The 20,752-nt window shown below is 39.6% G+C and overlaps 2 protein-coding genes across 2 annotated transcripts in view; one reads left to right on the top strand and one right to left on the bottom strand.

Moving 5' to 3' along the window:
- Positions 1-742: 742 nt before the first annotated feature.
- LOC306772130 (calpain-1 catalytic subunit-like) lies at positions 743-16,336 on the bottom strand (the record flags this gene model as incomplete). Its single annotated transcript, XM_079261543.1, has 20 exons — positions 743-790; positions 1,225-1,277; positions 1,419-1,535; positions 2,256-2,334; positions 2,458-2,526; positions 3,888-3,949; positions 4,028-4,085; positions 4,431-4,499; positions 4,582-4,621; positions 4,732-4,940; positions 6,935-7,092; positions 8,229-8,389; positions 8,502-8,576; positions 9,517-9,602; positions 9,755-9,835; positions 12,987-13,161; positions 13,247-13,380; positions 15,043-15,161; positions 15,241-15,310; positions 16,100-16,336. The coding sequence occupies 20 exons, from the start codon at positions 16,334-16,336 to the stop codon at positions 764-766; spliced, it is 2,079 nt and encodes a 692-aa protein (XP_079117669.1). The 3' UTR covers positions 743-763.
- Positions 16,337-19,999: 3,663 nt separating this feature from the next.
- The window catches only part of LOC306772129 (calpain-1 catalytic subunit-like), a gene marked incomplete at both ends in the record, with an annotated part of 273,362 nt that continues 272,609 nt past the window's right edge, over positions 20,000-20,752 (top strand). The window contains one exon of the mRNA XM_079261542.1: positions 20,000-20,236. Coding sequence (XP_079117668.1) covers positions 20,000-20,236 — 237 coding nt within the window. The remainder of the gene's footprint in view (positions 20,237-20,752) is intronic.

The following is a 20,752-nucleotide window of genomic DNA, read 5'->3' as shown; positions in this document are numbered from 1 at the left end:
TCTTTGTGTTTTTTATTAAAGTTTCTTTTAGATCAGTAAACTTTATTCATTCATTTTCCTAACTGCTTAATTCGATGAAGGGTCGCAGGGAAGCTGGAGCCTATCCCAGCAGTCTGTGGGTGAAAGGCAGGGTACACCCTGGACAGCTTGCCAGTCTAAGGATGCCTAAGGCGCACACGGTAATTGTTTATTATTTCATTGTATATTTTGGGTTTGTATGGGATTTTGTTTTATGAATGAAAGTTTTATATTTGTCTTTTCTTTAGTTTTTCCACAGTGGTTTTGTCGGTCATGGTGCGTGTGACACAATAAATGCCAACTAAAACATCAGTTGAAGTGTGGCTTTCTCTGGTCCAAATGAAAATCTTTGGGAGCAGTTACACTTTCTCTTTATTTTTCCTCCCTTTTCTTCTGAAAATGTCCTTTTGCATTTCTTTGATGAATCAGACATGGTGTGGGCTCTAAACTACTAGTGTCTTAATATCCAGTTGCTAGCGGGTGACGCAGTGCATAACATGTAACTCTGAAGCAACATTACTCTGCCTTGAGACCTAGCTGGGCAACAAGTACCCCAGGAATGTAAATATAAATGCCACTGTACCAACAAAATGAGTCAGAAACATATATTTTAGTTACATAGTGCTACTTTAAAATAAAAAAGAAGAACATGTTTGATTTATTTGTCAGTTTGACAAATAGGAAACCTTTCTTGAAACGTCTTCTGCATTTCCAGATGAAATGTGGGCACGTCTTCCCTGTTGGGTTAAGTGTACATTGAAATGTACATCCACTGGAAATAAACACAGGAAGTTTGTTAATGCACTTTTGTGATAAAAACCAGTGGTATAGTGTAACATTATTCATCCATTTTCTTAAGCGCTTGCTCAAACTTAGGGTCGCGGGGAAGCTGGAGCCTATCCTAGCAATCATTTGGCGAGAGGCAGGGTACACATTGAACAGGTTGCCAATCCATCGCAGGGCTAATTTAACATTAATAAACGTAAGTTTGTGTTGATATGAATGAATATGATAGCGTCAAAGTGGCATGTTATTGTTTTTTATTGGTCACTTGGTCCTGAGTGGAATCAAACTGAAAGCTTATTGTAGAAATGGGGATACTGGCAAATACTGAATCAGTGTAACTGCAAACACTTCTAATGAAAACTAGTTTATCTTTTTACTTTGGAAAATGTTCAGTTTGGTTAATGAAGGGGGCTTTATTACCTCTGATTCCCGAAGACTCATTGCTTTTCCATCAGAGAGTTGTCTGAAGATTTCTGTTGAGCAACAAACAGAATGTAAAACTGTAATGTGAGCTTTAACAAATGTTGGAAGCTTTAAAAAAGGGAAAGAAGACTTTAGGGGATGGTTTACATTCACATCTACAGACATGATGCGATAAGTTTGACTGGACTTACTGCTCATGCAGTCCAGGCGAAGGATGAGGCTGATGAAGCTCTCTAGAGTCATGTGACCAGAGGAAGCGCCATAACGCAGAGCCATGAGATTGAGCATGTCATCACTGACCCTCATACCTAACCAAAACACACACTGACATGTAATTGTGGCAGGACAAGGAAACAGAATGATTGGATTTAAATATAAAGGAATTATTGGTTACAATTTATAATCATAAAAAACCAGCCACTTAATTCAGATTTAAGTTAAATTCAGATTGACCATTTTCATAGAGAAGTAGGTGTTTAGAAAGTCATTTTAAGCCTTTTAAAGAGGTTTTAATGGGTTTTTTTTTTTTTTTTTGGACACAAAGGGGAATTAAAATTCTTATGTAAACATGACTTAAAGAGTCAGAGTCTTTAGCAGCATGTGACTCAGCTCCTCAGCTCCTCGGCAGAGGTCTGTAAGGTTGTGTAGAAGTTTCTGTGCGATTGAGGATGGATAACATTCACTTTGAGATCCTGAAAGTTCTGAACATTTTTGAGCTGTTTGTTTTCTCTGACACGAATCTTACATTCTGCTTGAAAGTTGGTGCATTTTCTTTGATCAAATGGATCTGGGAGGGACTCCTCACAGAGAGGAAGATTCCTTTCCCCTAGTGTTCCTCAGCTTTACCTGTGCTTTCCAGATAACCAGTGCTTTCTCATTGTGAGGTTAAAGAAGAGATTTTTGGAGTGTTACCATCCAGTTTGCATTACTTTTGCAGAACAAAACTATTAATGAGGTGTTCTATAGCAGCACAGGGTTGATAGGAACATTATGAAGGGAATAAATGAACCCTAACCACATCTACTTACCTGAAGCTACCAATGCATTCCTCAGCTCACTCAGAGACAGCGTTCCTGTTCTCGAAACGTCTGTGAGATAGAATATGTCCTGGAAAAAGAAAACAAGATTGATAACGTGCACATTTAATTCAGTGATACACTGATTAATTAGCCAAACAGTGAATACATGTTTGCTGCAATAATTTATTGTAATTTTCTTATTTTCCTTTACCTTGTAGGCAACAACTTTGTTCCACAGACGAACAAACTCCTCACTGTTCAGCTTGCCTGTGATTGATGTCTTTCCAGCGTGTCATTAAGGCATCATGTCTGCACAGGAATTAAACGAGTTGTCTTGTATCAACAAAAGAGTAGCAGGTTCTTCATGTTCACAGCGAAACTGGTGAGCTTTAAATAAAACGTCACTGTGAGTGTAGGTGTTTTCCAGACAGTATTAACTGTCCATCATGCAACATTGGTGTCACATGATGCCACAAGCATGATTCTAAAGATGTTTGAAGCATTCATCAGCAATATCAGTAATCCTGAATCATGCTAGCTCTGTTAGCTTGTCGTCTTCCCACAGTGAACCAAGCGCCAACACTTCAGCAGGTGGCAATACATGATCTAAGACAGGGGTGCAGCTCCAGACATTGAGGACCACATTCCTGCAGGTTTTCCATGTATCCCTGTCTCAACTGATCAGTCATCATGCAGAACTTCATCGGCTGTTGCATCCATTTATTGGAAGCCAGGTGTGTTGGAACAGAGATACATGGAAAACCAGCAGGACAGCAACCCTAAGGACTGAATTTGGGCACCCCTAATCTAAGACAGAAACTTTAAGGTGCATCAACACTGTAAGAGTTTTAGCATCTGAAGATGCTTAAAAACCAGACCATCATCATGTACAGATTAAACCATGTTAAATCCACATCTCTTCAGCATCCAACTGTGATCCACTTTGTTACGCACTGGACATAATTATTATGATTATTATCTTGTTTTCAAGCACCCATTGATATGATTTTTTTGACGTATCAGAAGAAAAAAGAAAATAAAAAAGGATAAATATGAGAAGTGATGATAATTTTTGATGCATTGCTGCACGGTGCTGCAGTGGTTAGCACTGTGGCCTCACAGCAAGAAGGTTCGAGCCTCGGCTGGTGGGGAGGTTCGAACAGTGGCCTTTCTGTGTGGAGTTTACATGTTCTCCCTGTGTGTCTGTAGGTTCTCTCCAGTCACTCCAGCTTCCCCCCACCATACAAAGACATGCATGTTAGGTTGGTTAGTCTAAGTCAGGGATCCTCAATCCTGGTCCACGAGGGCTGGTGTCCTCTTATATCCCTCTTGGTAAACACCTCAGACAGACTCAGCCAAGCTCTCCACATGTCTTCTAAATACACATTGATTTTAATCAGCCGTGTTGCAGCGGGGACACTTGGAAAGCCTGCAGGACACCGGCGCTTGAAGACCAGGATTGAGGATTGATACTCTAAATTGTCCATAGGAGGGAGTGTGTGTGTGGTTGTTTGTCTTTCTGTGTTGGCCCTGTCCAGGGTGGACCCTGCCTCTTTAGCTTTAGACTTTAGCTTCTCTGTGACCCTGAATTGGACAAAGTGGTTAAGAAAATTGATGGTTTGATGTGTTACAACAGGATACATCCATGAGAGCGACCATGCTGCGACAGGCGTCGATGCTGAACCCTCCGGATTTTAAGTCACCTGAAGAAAACAGAAAAAGCATCAGAGCAGCTTACAGGTGTGACTTTGCAGCAGAGTGGAGATTTTCACCATCCTCACCTTTTAGGATATTTTCATTGAGAATCCGCTGGAGCTGCTCAGCATCCACTTCTTCATACTGGGAAGAATAACAGATTGAGCTTTTCGTATCACTCACATGTTAACAGAACAATTTCAGCTATCCTCAGTCCCAGACTGCGAAAGCTGGAAATGACTAACTAGTGGATTGCATTAAGAAGCATCAGGATAAATTCTGTGAGCGTTGGACCGCAGAGCTACATAACAAGCTAAACATAACGCAGCTGTTGGACATACCACATTACGGCCTTTGAATGCGTCTGAAACAAGTGGCATTTGCACACTCAAAGCCCACCGGACCCCGTGGTTCTGCACCTTTTTAACCTTGTCTCCACAAAATATTTTAAACAGGTTGAATTCTCTTTATTTCACAATTCTCTTTTACCTTGTCAGAGTATTGACGGAAAAAGACTTTCTTCTTCTCATCCTCCTGTGTATTTTTCCTTTTCCTGGCCTGAGAGTTCACAGAAAGAAACATATTTCACATGAAACTGCAAAACATAACACACATTTTCTGAACAGGATCTCAGACAAACCCTTTCAGCTGGATCTTGTTTATGGTCGGCAGAATTTTCACTGCAGAGAAAAAGATGTTTAAAACACATCGATGATGAGAATAACTTGACATTTTATCTTCATCACATCCGTCATATGTCTGCAGACCGAAGCTGAGAGCGTGAGCATACTGGCAATGGGTCTCGATCTTGGAGTGGATGGTCAGGAGGAAGGAGGAGGTCTCATTGGGACTGAAGGTGGACGGAACAATCAGGTACTCTCCAGGTTTCAGCGACAGAAACTCCATCACTTCACGTGCATTCATGAAGGTTTTGGTTTGGGCAACAGGCGCGTGGCGGCTGAAGAAGGAGGCTGGGAACTTCCCGCTCTCGGCCTTATACTGCAGTAACAACACAGATATTTCAGCTTCCTGACATTGGCTTATAGATGTGCTGGAACGAATGTGTGAGATGTAAAAGTTTCTTACTTGTTCAGTCACCTTGAGGGGAATCAGTGGCAAGTTGTCCATGTTGGAAAGAAAGAGAAAAGAATTTAGATTTTAACTGGGTGTAATTTACAAATAATGGGTTGAAATTTAATCCTGTATTTTATCCATGGTGGGTTCAATGGTTTTTTGTCTCATTTCCTGTTTATTTTCTTTGTTTCCTTTGAAAACTATCCCATGTGAGTCAATATTCACAAATATTTCTTTCTGAAGCCTTTCAGAATAATTCTGATACGTTTAATTGTTATATTTTAATTAAAACGGATGTATTATTACCTTTTTACTGCCTGAAAAATACTTAGATCAGAGGCTGTTCGGGAAAACTACAGAACAGTTGTCAGGTTGCTGGGCTTTGTGGTTCATTGTCTGGACCAGACTGCTGGATTGTGATGGGTTAAAGCAGCAGCAGATGGTGCTAACGTGACATATATATACTAAAAATAGACCCACCAACTGAAACTAACAGTGAGAAAGTTTTTGTTTTGCTTGTGATAATCAGTAGAAAAAAACTAAAAGAGAATTTGGAAAAAAAAAACATCATCAGAGGAGAGTGATTCTTTAAAAAGAAAATAGTTTCAGGACAAAGTTGAGGGCCTCACAGCAGCTGATGCTCAGCAGCACCTGCAGGTGATCAAATCCTATATGAATAAGTGGTATTGGTGAAAACCAGATGGGGACAAAATTATATTTATTCATGCTGTATGTACCCTGTTTCCTTTCAGTTAGCTTCCATCAGCTAAATCTGCATGATTATATCACTTTTATTTGATCAACACCAACCAATAGTACGCGTATTAAACATCTCTGATAACTATAGTCACAAGGCAAAAATCTGCAGTGTTGTAACGATTTTAGAAATGATAATAATGATAGATCAAAGTCGTCCATGTGAATTTGGATTAAATAAAGGGTAGTCATATCAGCCAGTACGTTAGTGTTCAGTGTTTGCAGAATGTTTAACCTAAACTGTTCAGTATCGTCATCATATTATGACAGCTTTTATATGGAGTTTATTATGGAAGGCATATGTGGGATGATGCTTTATTTTCATCCCCAGAGTCTGTGTTTGTGTTGGTACGAAATCCAGTTTCTGTCATTTAATTTAATCCTTTAAAATCTTTTCATTTTTTTCACTTGTTGTGGACTGACTATGTTGCTGGACCCTTACTGGTGTAACAGGACTGTTTTTGTTCCATTGTCGCCTGCTACTGGAGGACAGGATGGCTTCAAAGACAAATCGATTTACTTGTGGCTCAGACCGGCCCATAAACAATCAAGAAAACCACAATTTTTTGTGGTCTCTTCATATATCAACATGCAATTCTTTAAAACCACACCGTGATTTGGCAGGAATCAGTGAGAACAGACACGTAAAATGATTCCAGTATAGTAATTTCTTAATAACAAGAAAAACCATCACAGTGATAAATATTAGAACAGCATTCATCCGATTACGTGTTTGAAGAAAGAAATAAAATTTAAAAAAGACATAAATAAATAAAAAAAAAGATCAGAACTCAGACTGATTAAAAGAAAGGACTTAAACATCCTGCTGTTAGTTCATAATGTACTGAATGGTTCAGGGCCAAAATACATTCAGGATCTTCTGGTTTGGTATGAACCAATCTGATCCCTCAGGTCATCAGGGTCAGATCTACTTCCTGTTCCCTGAATATGAACTAAACATGGAGGTGGCGTGGAGTTTTTATGCTCCTCAGATGTGGAACAAACTCCCAAAAACCTGCAGGTCTGCTGAATCTCTCAGCCAATCAAAACAATTGTAAATTGGACTTACCTTGCAATAATATTGACAAACCTTTTTGTTTTCACGATTTGTGCCCAATATATGCACACTGGTTCTGTGCTGCCCAGTACAGAACCATATTTACCTCAAATACAGAAAATCCAATGTGGAAGTTTTGCACCAGGCGTCGATTTCTCTTGTCCGGCTTCTGCATCAGAGACACAAGTGTGTTTTTCTCGCCATCTTTCTCTGAATATTCACCATAAATCTCCACCCGAAACTGCGGATTAGTCCAGAAGCTGTCTGGAAGTCAAACAAAGGAACGAGTTGGATTTTCAGAAAATGATTTATAGTAACAAATGAGAATGAGAGAATGAGAAAAACAAATGAGGGCAGGCTGAACTAGAGCTGAATTGAGCCTTTTTTTTTTTTGTCAACAAATGCAGATAATGTTTCTATAATAACATGGAACATGAAGCAGTTGACTGAACATGCAAAATCACACAATCATGATAACAGTACAGGTTTTCTAGACTGCACCTTGTCTATAACTGGTTGAACTCAGATCTAAGATAAGATGCTGTTTCCTATTTTATCTTATCTTTTTGCTCTCAACACAGTTTATTGCACTTTTCTGTTGTTACAGCTTTACACACACGACTAAATCTGCAGAAATTTCATCAAATTTTAACTAAACAAAAGGAAGAAAGTGACAAAAATGGTTGTGACCACTGTGTCACATTGGAAGATTTATAAACAAAGCAATGATGTAAAAGTTACTTGTTATTCCAGCTGGACTTGGAACCCACCAAATGCTGAATTCCACTGTTGTGTTACAAAATTTGAGCTCTTGTGGTTTAATTTTTAACATTTGTATCCATGGAGTTTACATGCATTCAACAGATATGATATTCTGTAAACACACAGCTCCGGTACTGCAGGTTTTCCATGTATCCCTGCTCCAACACACCTGACTCAAACTAATCATTGTGTAGAACTTCATTGGCTGTTGGGTCCATTTAATGGAAGCCAGGTGTGTTGGAAGAGGAATACATCAGAAACCCGCAGAGCAGCAACAATCGCTGACCGACTTTGGGCACCCCTGCTGTAAACTACACAAGGGAATCAAGTCTCGCTAAACGTTTAACATGCATCACAGCTAAACCATGCATGCTTCAGTTCATGATCGCAAAACTTAAGCTGTTATTTCTTGCTGCTGAAGTCCAGCCATTCCTTTACCTTTTAAAACTAAATGTTTACATTCTGCATTTCTCAGGTTTAATTTGTCATTTACGCAAAACATTTAAACAATTTCTGTCATAACTTTGAAGCTTTTTCTGCATCAGTTGCCATTCGGTTTGTTTCATGGCTCACTTACATCTCTTTAAACCTTTATAAAGCTATACGAGAGGTTAAAGCATTATTTAAGTTTAGAATACCTTTGTTATTCATGCAGCCTCCGGCAGTCGTTCCTGCAACCCACCGACCCTCGTACATGGAGGTCTTCCACTGACAGGAAGAGCTCTCATCCAGGAAATCTGGACTTGTCCCACAGATGTCAAGATCAACGTAGAACTTACAGAGATCTTCCAAGGTAATCCTGTTGACATTAGTTATGTATGTTTTAGCTGAAAATTTACTTTGTGAAAGGATGTTTGTGTTTCTGCTGCTACTTTCTACATCGGTTTTGTCATTTGGTGATATTTTCTCACCAGAACTCCCCATCATCAGCCACCGAGAGGCACTGTTCCCGATCCTGAGAGCTCACTGTTTGCCACATCGAGGACCTGCAGGACAGTTATTCATGTAAAGAAAGAGACTCTTTTGACTGAAGTTTTATCTTTATACTGAATTTAGGTCAGAATGAAGCCATATAGCTGTGGCAGCAATAGCTTATAAAGAACTGTTTGTTGTAACTTGCAGTCACAATTGTCACAAAATAGCCTTTCCATAGCAAAGCGCCACTTTATAATGTTTACTTCTCGTCAACACAAATACATAATCAGCCAATGAAATGGCAGCAACTCAGTATAGACATGGTCTAATCTGTTCAGTCCTATGAGGTCTGCAATCCAGCAGGTTTCCCATTTATTCCTGCTTTAACACAATTGAATGAAATTACATGGATCTAACAGCCTATCCGGTTCTGCACAAAGACTCCTTCATTTGAATCAGCTGTGTTGGAGCACGGATACATGGAAAACCTGTTGGATTGCAGTTGTTGTAGGGTTGTTGGGTACCCCTTGTCTAGATGATCTCCTGAGATCCAGACTGGGCATTAAAATTTCAGAAGAAAGGAGATTTAAGAGACTTTAAATGTTGGTGGTTTCAGACAGGTTGATGTGACTATTTCAGAGTATTTCAGACCATCTCCATCCCTCTATATCCAGAGAAAATATCTTCTGATGGATTCTTCCAGCAGGATAATGCAGAACGTCACAATCTCAAAGTGCTTTCCTGAACATGACGATGAGTTTACTGTACTCCAATGGTCTCCACCTCTGAGCAGCTTTGAGGTGTGGTGGAGGAGATTCTCATCATGGATGTGTAGCTGACAAATCTGCAGCAACTGGCCATGTTATCATGTCAGCATCTCTCTGAAGAATGTTTCCTTATTCCAAATTTCTGAAGCCAAAAGGGAGTCTGTACTAGCAAGACGTACCTAATAATGTGGCAGATAAGGATATGTAATAATGAATCAAACGGGGTCATTGGGGTCATTCTCACCGATCACTCCAGTCTCCGTTCCACTCTCCTTTTCCCCAGGGGTTCCACAAACGCACCAGGTTTACGAGCTTCCCTCTGCTCATCATCTGAGCAAAAATCATCACCATAGAAAGATTTTTAATGTTTACCATGAATGTAAAAAAAATGACCCCACAACAGACTATGGCTTCTATTTATATGTTCCTCTTCATCAATATTGTTTTCAGATATAATTGAGATTGAAAGCTGAAGTTTTTACCTGTTTGACGCCTGTCACTGTGTAAGCGTGGCCTTGGACCAATCCATTCGGTAATACGGTGTAAGAGGAGGATAATTTCTCCTGCAAGACATCCACAAAATATATACAGTTGTGCTCATATTTATTCATAACCTTTCATTAAAGAAGGGAAAAAACAAAACAGTAAAATAAGCTGAAATTGACTGAAGTAATAATAAAAATTTTTTTTATGAAAATAATGACATTATTTTCTAATTCTGGTTCAATAGAAATATTTTTTTTAAAAAGCAAATAAATAAGATAATTTATTACATATTACATGATTAATAAACTAATATTTAGTTGAACAATCCTTTAATGTTTCCGCTCCAGTCAGGTGTTTTCTGTTCCTCTCAGTCAGACTTCTGCACCTGTTGACAGGTATTTTGTCCCACTGTTCAACAGAAAAGTGCTCTAATTTGTCCAGGACCCATTTGTTTGTTTGTTTGTTTTTTCTTTCTTCAACTCAATTAAATGAAAAAAACAGTATCTTATAATACTAAATTATATTTTTGCAAATTTTCAGTCATTGTTCCTTTTTTAAGTTTCCAGTTATTTGAGTGACTGTTCAGCCTTTTCTTTAATGAAAGAGGATGAATACATATGAGTACAACTGTAAATACATAAATGATCACATCAGAGTTTGTACAACTGTTATATGACATTTTATTAACATTGTTATTGTTATCATTGACAGTGTTAATTTTTACATTTAAAATAAGTTATAAATAATTCTAAAGTAATTATGCCTTATTTAGCATTTCTGGTAATATGTTTTTCTTATTCCTTGAACATGTGGTAAAAGTTTGGCTTTTACTACACATCGACCAGAGAATGATTAGCTAAGCTTAGTACAGAACCAGAACTGGACATTTAACCCTGCCTGCTCAATCCATAAACAATGGGATGAGGTCAAAGACCAGCAATCTGTTTTAATAGCCGTTTGACAAAAAAACATAAGCGGTAAACAGGACAAAAAATATCCAATTCACTTGTTAAAATTCTAACATGGAAATAAAACTATGTAAAAGTACAAGACATATGCCTGTTGTCGTCATTTAACAAAAACTAGGCCAAAACACAGACTTAAGTCTTAGTAACTTAAGTCCCATGATTCAACAGAAGGTGGTGACGTTGTTATCAGTCTCTCACTTTGTTCTGCAGAAGCTTCGGTCCACTTTCTTTTGACAGTCATTTGAGTTCATTGAGATTTGCAGATGTTTTTATGAACATCTTACAGTCCTGACACAACATTCCATCCAGATTAAGGTCTGGACTTTGACTTTGATTGCAGCATGTTGCAATCTTTTCTTTTTCAGCCTGTCTTGTAAATACGCTGCAGTGTTAAGCATAACAACACTGATACAATTTCAACATAGCTTTAGTTGTCAGACCGATGCCCTCAAATTTGATTCAAGACTACTTTGTTGTTAAGAGGAGTTTATGGTTGACTCAGTGACAGGAGGATATTCAGGTCCATGTGCCAACAAAACAAGCCCAAATCATCAACCCTCCACCCCCGTGTTGGTAAGAGGTGTTTGTACGGATATGTTGTGTTTGGTTAACAGCAAACATGATGCCACACTTAACGACCAAACATCTCCGCTGTGGTCACATCTGTTCAAAGGACTTTTCAGAAGTCTTTGTTGAGTTTGTTTAGAAGAAACTTGACTGTGTTAAATTATGCTGCAGTGTTCTTAGAGAGGCACCTCCCCCTGCAAGTCAGTCATTATCCTAACTGGGACTCAAGGAAGCTGAAGCCTATCCCAGCAATCTGTGGGTGAAAGGCAGGGTACACCCTGGGCAGCTCGCCAGTCCATTGCAGGGCCACACAGAGACAAACAGCCACTCACGCTCACATGCACTCCTATTAACCTAACATACATGTCTTTGGACAGTGGGAGGAAGTCGGAGTACCCGGAGAGAACCCACGCATACACGGGGAGAACATGCAAACTCCATACAGAAAGGCCACTGACCAAACCCAGCTGAGGATCGAACCAGCGACCTTCAGCTGTAAGGCCACAGTGCTATCCACCATGCCACCACGCAGCCAAACCATGCAAGTAATTTAAAAAAAAATTATTCTATTCATGGTTTTTATAAGTAAATTTGTTCACATCTTTTCTTACTTTTTACAAAACCACAAAAGAAAAGGAGCAGGTAGAAGAAAACTATAAGCACCAGCCCATCTCTTATATATCACCTTCTATTTGGTGGCAAAAGTAACACCACTAACACTCGCATGAGATAAAAGGAAATAACAAAAAGTAATTAACTTTTCCAATCATTCTCTAAGACATTTTTTCTTTTTTTAAACATTTTCTCAAATGTAAAACTTCTCAGATTACCATTCATTGAATTCCATAATTTGATGCCTGAAAAAGAAATACACGTTGTTTCATGGTTAATCCAGCAAATTTGGGTTTAAAATCCAGCCAGCGTATGCAGCCCTCCTCTTCTAATTCAAATAAACTTTGTTATTACTCAGGTAAATTTCTGTTCTTTGCTTTATACATTATTATTGATGTTTGCAACTCAACTAAATCCTTTATTTACAATCAACCAGATAACATAAAAAGTCTATTTGTATCTGTAGCCAACATTATACATCTTTCTTAGTGCTCTTTTTTGTAATATAAACAACAATAAAAAAAATATTTCCTTGCAGTACTGCCATAAATTTTAACATTAAATATTAAATTAGCTTTGTCGTTGGTGTGGTTGTTTTTTTCAGAGTATCTTCTAACATTCCACAATCTGCAATTTTGGTGAACTATCTGGAGTTTTCAGTTCTGGGAAGAGTGACGACTTAAAGATTAAAATGACCATATAACCCCTCCAGATTGTTGAGCAGTTTGTTCCCTGAGCTCATTGCTGATCACTTTTCTTTTTGGCATTCACAGGTAATAAAATTCACCAGAATGTCTCAGGATTACCTATTAATGGCTCAAGCTCTTTAATAGGACAGCTGCCTTTCCTGCTTCCTTGTTTCCATCTATTGTGCTGAGCTCTACCGATCAGTTGATTGCTGGTGTTTCATACAGTATCAGAATGGTATAATCTTATTCAGTAAAGAAAAACAAACAGCAACTAAATTTTGCAAACTGATAACTGGGAGAAAACCTTTTCCAAATAAAAATGAGTGAATTTCCAGTATCTATACCTTATAAAAAAAAAAAGCACAACATCTCTGTTGCAGGTTTCTACCTACCCCTTGTGGTGTACCGCAGCCCATCAGTGCACCTGATATACCAGCCCTGCACATCAACTCCCATAATTTAGGCAGGGGGTCGGACAACTGAATAGACATATGGACACCACCGGTGAAGTCCATCATGGCCTCTGCAGGAGTTCCAGCGCTCATGTCGGTGTAGGAACCGCAAACCCTGAAACATGTGGATTTTGATATATTGCACAGATGCTAACAGAGCAGAGATAAAATCCAATGCACGTAATAAGCAGTGTCCTTACTTGGCATATGCTTTCTCCAGCAGAGCAGGCCAGAACTCATTTGGATTTTTGGAGTGAACAAAAATTAATCTGCCATTAATTGTTGGCAGTTTGTCATCAATAACTACATCCACCCATCTTCCAAATCTCCAGAACTGAATATAAGTAAACAAAGAAGATCCAAGATGAAGAATTTACTTTACTTTGTGAAAAGCACATGCATACATTAGTAAATATGTCTGTTGTTCTTCAGAGGTTTATTCATCTGGTCAGCTCTTGTAGCTTAGCCAGTGTTCATCCTTTATGTCTGTTACATCCTCTGTATGGCCATCCTACCCCGATAGGGGCTCACCTCACGCCTAGTAAAGCATCCCTGCCAGGATGTTTTGCACTGCATCAAATAAAAGACCTTCAGTGAGACCCTGAATTCCATCATCTGCCTGTCATACATCCCACTGTGTAGCTATGGCCGTACTTTATATCAAATTCTTCCAATGAGGAACTTAAATCTGCTGATAGTATTTATTAGGATGCTGTGGATTGTTTTTAGTTATATAAGCATAAGATCTCCGCCACCTCTTGTCGCCACTTCCTCGTAGCTTTTGACTTCTCTAGAAGATGCTATGTTAAACAAGATCTGGCCCCTGTGACTGTGACATCCATAAATCCATGGTGTCGTGTTTGGTCATGCTGGCATGAGGTGTTCTACAAAGTGCTCAGCGTGCAACCTTATGTATATCTATATCTGTGTCTTGTTATGGCTGGATATTCCTATTCCTCATTGTGTGCAGTCCTAACAGAGCTAAATGCTAACAGTGTCTTGGGAGTCAACATATCATGCAAGTTATATATCATTTAGCTAGCTTTAGTTGGAAGGGGAATAATTACAACAAATTTTAAAAAGTACAAAAACAAGACAAGATGAATCAGCTACATGGACAGCTTACGCAATAACCTCTTTGGTATTTTACTCATTTAATTGTAAAATAAATGAAAGCAAGTCTTTGTCCCCTATGATCTTAATCTCTCTGGCTAAAACAAAGCTAGCTGAACAACAAAAGCTCTAAATCAAACAAAGCTTTCTACAGATTTCTGAAGCTGCTGCCAAGCTGCAGCAAATCACTGAATCAGGTTGTCATAAATGATCCCTTTAGCAGGTTCAGCACTGAGGATGAGAGGGATGAACGCGTATTCATGAACCATTAAATGTACAGATATGTCACAAAAGAATTCAAAAACAAACATAGAAAGATCCGGGTTGGTCCAAAGTGCTGCCAGGAATGATGTGAAGCTGAACAGAGATCTACAATAGATCAGGCTACATTCACATCATCAGCCTCATTATTCGCATCCAAATCAAATTAAATGTGACAGTTTACAGCTTTAATCAGACTATTATGTAAAAATCATTCAAATAGCTTCTGTCCATCAGTTTTAGCAACAACAGGAAACATCAAATCTGTCCACACAGCCTATCAATGAAAAAAAAAACAAAAACAAAAAAATGGTAAATGGACTTGTACTTCTATAGCGCTTTTCTAGTCATACAGACCACTCAAAGCGCTTTACACTACTTGTCACATTCACCCATTTGCACACACACTCACTCAACACACTCATACCCCGATAGGCACATCGGGGGGCAGTTTGGGGTTCAGTGTCTTGCCCTAGGACACTTCGGCATTTCAGGGGAAGCCTGGAATCAATCCCCCAACTTACCAGTTGAAGGACAACTGCTCTTCCTCCTGAGCTACAGCCGCCCAAAAACATTTCCTGGTGTGTTATAAACAATAACCTGTCGTTTTGTTAATATTTACCCTGAAGTGAAACAGCCCGCAGTTGTTCTCATCGAACGTTTGTTCAACAGGAACAACTTGCCTGAAGATGTTGTTCTGGAAAGTTAGAGCTCCGATAGACGCAAGAAACCAGCAGTTTCCTGTAAAACAGAAATGATGTCGTCAGAAGATTGGGAGGACATAAAGTAAAACATTTCTAAAATGAAAAAGTTCCATCACCAAGTATTCCTTGACCAAAGTCAAACCTGGAGATCCCATGGATGACAAAGGATGGATTAGAAGCAATTTTCTGGAACAGAAGGAAAAATAAAGAGTTAAAGAAAACCCATTTAACGCATTCAAAGATTTTAGCTTTGGAAAGTGCATGCAGTGACATTTCAACACTAGGCAAGAACACATCTATTGTATGAGATGTCAGAGGAGATGTCAGTTTCTAGTGCATAAAACACTGACACCTAGTGGTAAAGATGGGTATAGAAATTACTTGAAATGCCAAGTACAGCTGTGAATAGATGGTGGCCATCAATGACCACAATTCTTCCAGTTGTAAACATGAATTAATCTGTGGGTGGCTTCAGGTGACTAAACTACAGGTAACTACTTTTGGCTCTAGCACCTATTAGCCAAAGCTTCAGAAATGTTTGTCTATTCAGAGACGCCAAAGTAAAAACAGTGGCAAAAAATGTGGCGGCCTTTATGTATGTGGACCCATGAAAAGTAGTTATGAAGACCAAATCTAAAATTAGAGCTGATTAATTTTATAAAGCCCTGCGATGGACTGGCGAGCTGTCCAGGGTGTACCCTGCCTGTCGCCCAAAGCTAGCTGGGATAGGCTCCAGCTTCCCCGCGACCCTGAATTGGATTAAGTGGTTCAGAAAATGAATGAATGAATAATTTTATAAATAAGGTAAATTATCGAGAAAGAATATTCTAATTTTACTCATGCAGTTTGTGATTTTAAGCCTGATTTAAGCCATGAACAGTTTTTTATTCCTGCTCCCAACATTGCATGCTCAATTGGTCAATAAGTTATGCTAACTTGATCCTAGCTTTCATTTCTCCTGTTCATATCCCTCACCGCTGGCCTCAGCCACTCCACGCGGGCCAGTTCGGAAGCGCTCAGTATCCCCTGGCCGATGGAGCTCTGCTCAGGTGGGAACGTGTCATCGATGAACGTTATCCGTCTGATGACGCAGTACTCCTTGAGCTGCTGGTAGTCTTGGCCAAAAAACCTGCTGGGGTTGGTGATGCTCCCATAACCATCCTGCTTGTGACGGGCCTCCATGATGTTCAGACACACACCGGGGGGAGGCATTGCTGCAGTGTTTCAGCTCTCACTGCAGTCACGCAATGCAAGAAAAATACATTTTTAAGAGAAGAGAATATAAGAGTTCAATATTCTAATAGTGACGCTTGATTGTGCCTTACTGTGTGAAATAATAATGTTTTGTGTGCCTGAAGCAGGAACAACAAGCCAGGTTGTTTAGCAAAAACAAGAGCGATAACTGAAGCAGAACGGCAGTACTGCAGTTAGACAGCAAGCAACATAATGAGTGGGAGGTGAAGCGTTCATAGCTCTGATTAGTGACTAAAGAGTAAAAAAGGTGACAAGCAAGAATAAAGAGAAAGTTAAACAGGGGTAAAATGTTGTTTGACGACAAGTAAGGCATGGAAATAAAATGCAAATAAAACATAATGCGTCGCTTTGTCATTATTAAATATGGCCTCTTCAGTCCAAAACCACATGTAGACATACATTGCATGGTTTACCAGCAGCTTTCAGGACTGCACCATATGCTGAAACAGTATGCAGTTCCACTCTAAATCTCATTATACTGATTTAAAATGGGAAAAAAAGGCTCTTACCTGGCTGGATCAAAAGACAACTGTGGGTGGGATTGTTGATCCAGATGCAGATTCAACAAGGACAAAACAGACTGGTTTCTACACCAGCGTGTATGTCCTTATGTTTGCGAACCAAATATGTAAATTTACTTTCAAATAAGCCGAGCCTGTGGTAAACTGCAGCTTAATCCTCCTGCTTCCTGTTACTGTTGGCTAAACACAGAGAAAGACGACAAGAAAGAGGGTTTCAGTTTCAGAGCAATGACCCTGCACAAGTAGACTTTATGACAACAGGAGGCTTTATTCTGCTCGGTTTATGGCTTTATTTAATTTACACTCATCCTCACGGCAGGGCAGTCGATGTTAATTATTAGTCAGGAAGGAGTTCCACCACAGTATCGACTCCTTGCAGGATAAAAATCTCTAGCTGTGCATAAAATTAAACCAAGAGTAGAAATCTGGTTAATTCATCTGTACGCAAACCTTTCTTTTACTCAGTAGTGCTTGATTTCATCAGTTAAAAAAGAAAACAAATGGAAAACATGAACCGGGTCCATACTGCATAGGCAAGGCAAGTTTATTTGTATAGCACCTTTCATGTACAAGACAATTCAAAGTGGTTTACATGAAACATTAAAAGCATTACCGATGGTGTAAAAAAAAAAAAAAAAAAAAAAAAAAAAAAAAAAAAAAAAAGCATAAAAGACAACACAAAGTTTAAGTCCACTCCCCCCCAAAAACCCCTAATAACCAGATCATGGGACCCTTCTGAAGGAAGGCTACAGGTGAAGCTGAAACATGTTAAGGTAATGAAAAGAGGAAAGAAAGTAGAAAATTCATCCAGTTATTCATTTGTAAAGTTCCATGGTGTGGAGTGAGACAATCCATTCATCTAGCCATCCCATTTTATATACTGCTTAGTCCAGTTCAGGGTTGTGGGGAGGCTAGAGGCGATTCCAGCTATTAGCAGGCAAAAGGCAGGGTACACCCTGGATAGATCACCAGTCCAACGCATGGAAATGAACAACCACCCATATTCACTCCTAGAGAAACTACTTAATCTGACATTCATATCGTTGGATAGTGGGAGGAAGCAGGAGTACCTGGAGAGAACTCAAATACACCAGGAGAAGACGAAAACTCCACAACAGGGAACTGTTTGAATGTTCCTCAGCAGAGGCTCAAACCAGCAACATTCTCACTGTGAGTAACCGCGGTGGTAACCGCCACACCACCATACTCAGTCTGATCTCACAAAAAAAATTGTCATGCCTTAAGAAGACAATGCAAAAAGTACAAAAAAGAAATAGTTAGTTTTTGTACAATCACGCTGCACTTGAGATACTGGATCCACTCACAGATGAAAACATGTTTGTCTGGAAGAATTTTGGCCACTGAAGACCACCATCCATTCACAACTTGTTATTCTCTTATTTACCACTAGATGTCAGTAACTCTTATTCTTACACATTGTGATTTAAGGCATTTCAGAAATTATTCAGTTATCTTGTTTGCTGACGGGTGTTTCAGAAGTCATGATTTCATTAACAAGGCCCAAATTGTTCCCAGTACACGTCGTTCTGTTACAAAAAGAGGCGCGTAAAGCAGTATTACCTCTCAGACAAGACAACCATGAAATTCATCCGAGATACATCCAAGATGAAAATAATGGAAAAGTAGATAAATGAATGAAATTTAATCTATTATAGAATGACACATTTCTGAAAAAATAAATTTATGCATTTAATAGGTTACTAATTTTACTTATTACATTCCCAAATATGCCATTTATAAAGTAATTGCTATCAAAACACAAATATTACATTGTTCAGTTAATTATAATGTAACACAGTTTCTCAATTCCAGTCCTCAGGCCCCCATGCCCTGCATGTTTTAAACATGATCCTCGTCCAAAACACATGAGTAAGATGATTCAACTTCCTTATCAAGTTCTTTGCGGCCTGTTATTATATTCAGGTGTGTTAAAGTAGGTTTGGATATAAAACATGCAGACCAGGGGGGGCTGAGGACAGGAATTGAGAAACACTGGTGTCACGCAATAGGCTGCATTTCAGATGAAACTCTGGGGATAGTTTATACAATTGTTTTGGTAAATATCCTAAAGATGAACAGATATAATGTTGTTTTGGTCACAGTGGCTGTCACTGAAAAGACACAATGAGAGAAAATAATCTGTTTCTCTTATTAAACGATCATTTCAACAGTCTTGTTCAAACCAACAGTGTGTGCAGCACAGGGCGACACTGAATAAAAAAAAAAATAAAAAAAAAGATGTAATGTAAATGCAGAAAATGTTTTTCATTCAAAAAATTTTAGGTTTAGTTGCAAACTTGACAAAATTCCTGTTTTTATTCTGTTTGAGAAGCCTCAGTTATGTAAATAACTATGAACTCCAACCTTTAAAACCTTGCAAGACTGAAAAAGTGCTGCTTACTTAGCCTAAGTGTCTTTGAGCCAAATAAAAGATCAAATCAATCTTCCTTTGACATGTACAGTCTTTGTTCTTCAGTGTTTGAATGCATTTATGCTGTAAAGACATGCAGCTTGCTGTAAGTGAGGTATGCTTTGTTTGGACAACTTTCAACCCTGTTCTTCTCTCCCTGCCTGCACACAATTGGCAACTGCACCACTTAAAAACCCAGCTCAGGTAGGGCTTAAAGACCAGTATCACGCTTTTACAGTAATAGCCTCAGGCTCTCACTGACATTATAAAACTCAACTCGTCCCACATACTGATCTCCACATTCTGCAGCGCTGCTCTCGAGGGTTGGGACTTGAGGTAATGTTTCAGTTTTCACATTTTTACATTTGACAAAGTCAAGTTTATCTGAATGTTTGACTAAGTTTTTATTCTTTAGTTTCTAATATTATTTTTTTAATAACACCAGCAGTGGCTGTTTGTGCATCCTGATGATGTCTGGACCAAATATTCAGACATACAAAGTTAAAATGAATCAGTGTGATGAAATTCATAACTAGGCTGTTTTACCTGCAAATTTGCTTTTGCTTTAAAGGATGACCATGCATGATTGTTTAGGTCATATTTAAAATGGGTTTGGTGGAAAATGGGTTGACTCCTGCTTGGTTTCGGCAGTCTTCATACGGCCCAGCAATGCCTGCTCCAGGTGTGTGCATGAACATCATCAATGCTCGTCACATGAAAGACGGCTATGGAACGATCAGTAACCCTGAGAAGTTCCTTAACCAGGACTTCAAGCAGATGAAGGAGTACTGCCTCATCCGGCGGGTAAGGTACATCGACGACATGTTCCCCCCTGACAGGAGGTCCATCGGCCAGGGGATCCTGAGCCCCTCTGACCTGGCTCAAGTGCAGTGGCTAAGGCCTTCGGTGAGTCTGTCAAAAGAAGCAAATCAGTGTAAGAATTTTCCTTAAATCTTTTTCTTTATTCATCTTCATCTTCTGCCGCTTATCCGGGGTCGGGTCGCGGGGGCAGCAGCCTATGCAGGGAAGCCTAGACTTCCCTCTACCCGGCCACATTTGCCAACTCTGTGGGGGGGATCCCGAGGCGTTCCCAGGCCAGCCGAGAGATATAATCCCTCCAGCGTGTCCTGGGTCTTCCCCGGGGTCTCCTCCCAGAGGGACGTGCCTGGAACACCTCACCAGGGAGGTCCAGGAGGCATCCTGACCAGATGCCCGAGCCACCTCAACTGGTTCCTCTCGATGCGGAGGAGCAGCGGCTCTACTCTGATCTTCTCCTGGATGACTGAGCTCCTCACCCTATCTCTAAGGGAGAGCCCGGCCACCCTGCAGAGGAAACCCATTTCAGCCGCCTGTATACGAGATCTTGTTCTTTCGGTCACGACCCACAGCTCATGACCATAGGTGAGGGAAGGAACGTAGATC

Source organism: Telmatherina bonti, assembly GCF_933228915.1.
Source record: "Telmatherina bonti genome assembly, chromosome: 22".
Lineage (NCBI taxonomy): Eukaryota > Metazoa > Chordata > Actinopteri > Atheriniformes > Telmatherinidae > Telmatherina > Telmatherina bonti.
This window is presented reverse-complemented; position numbering and strand designations above follow the sequence as displayed.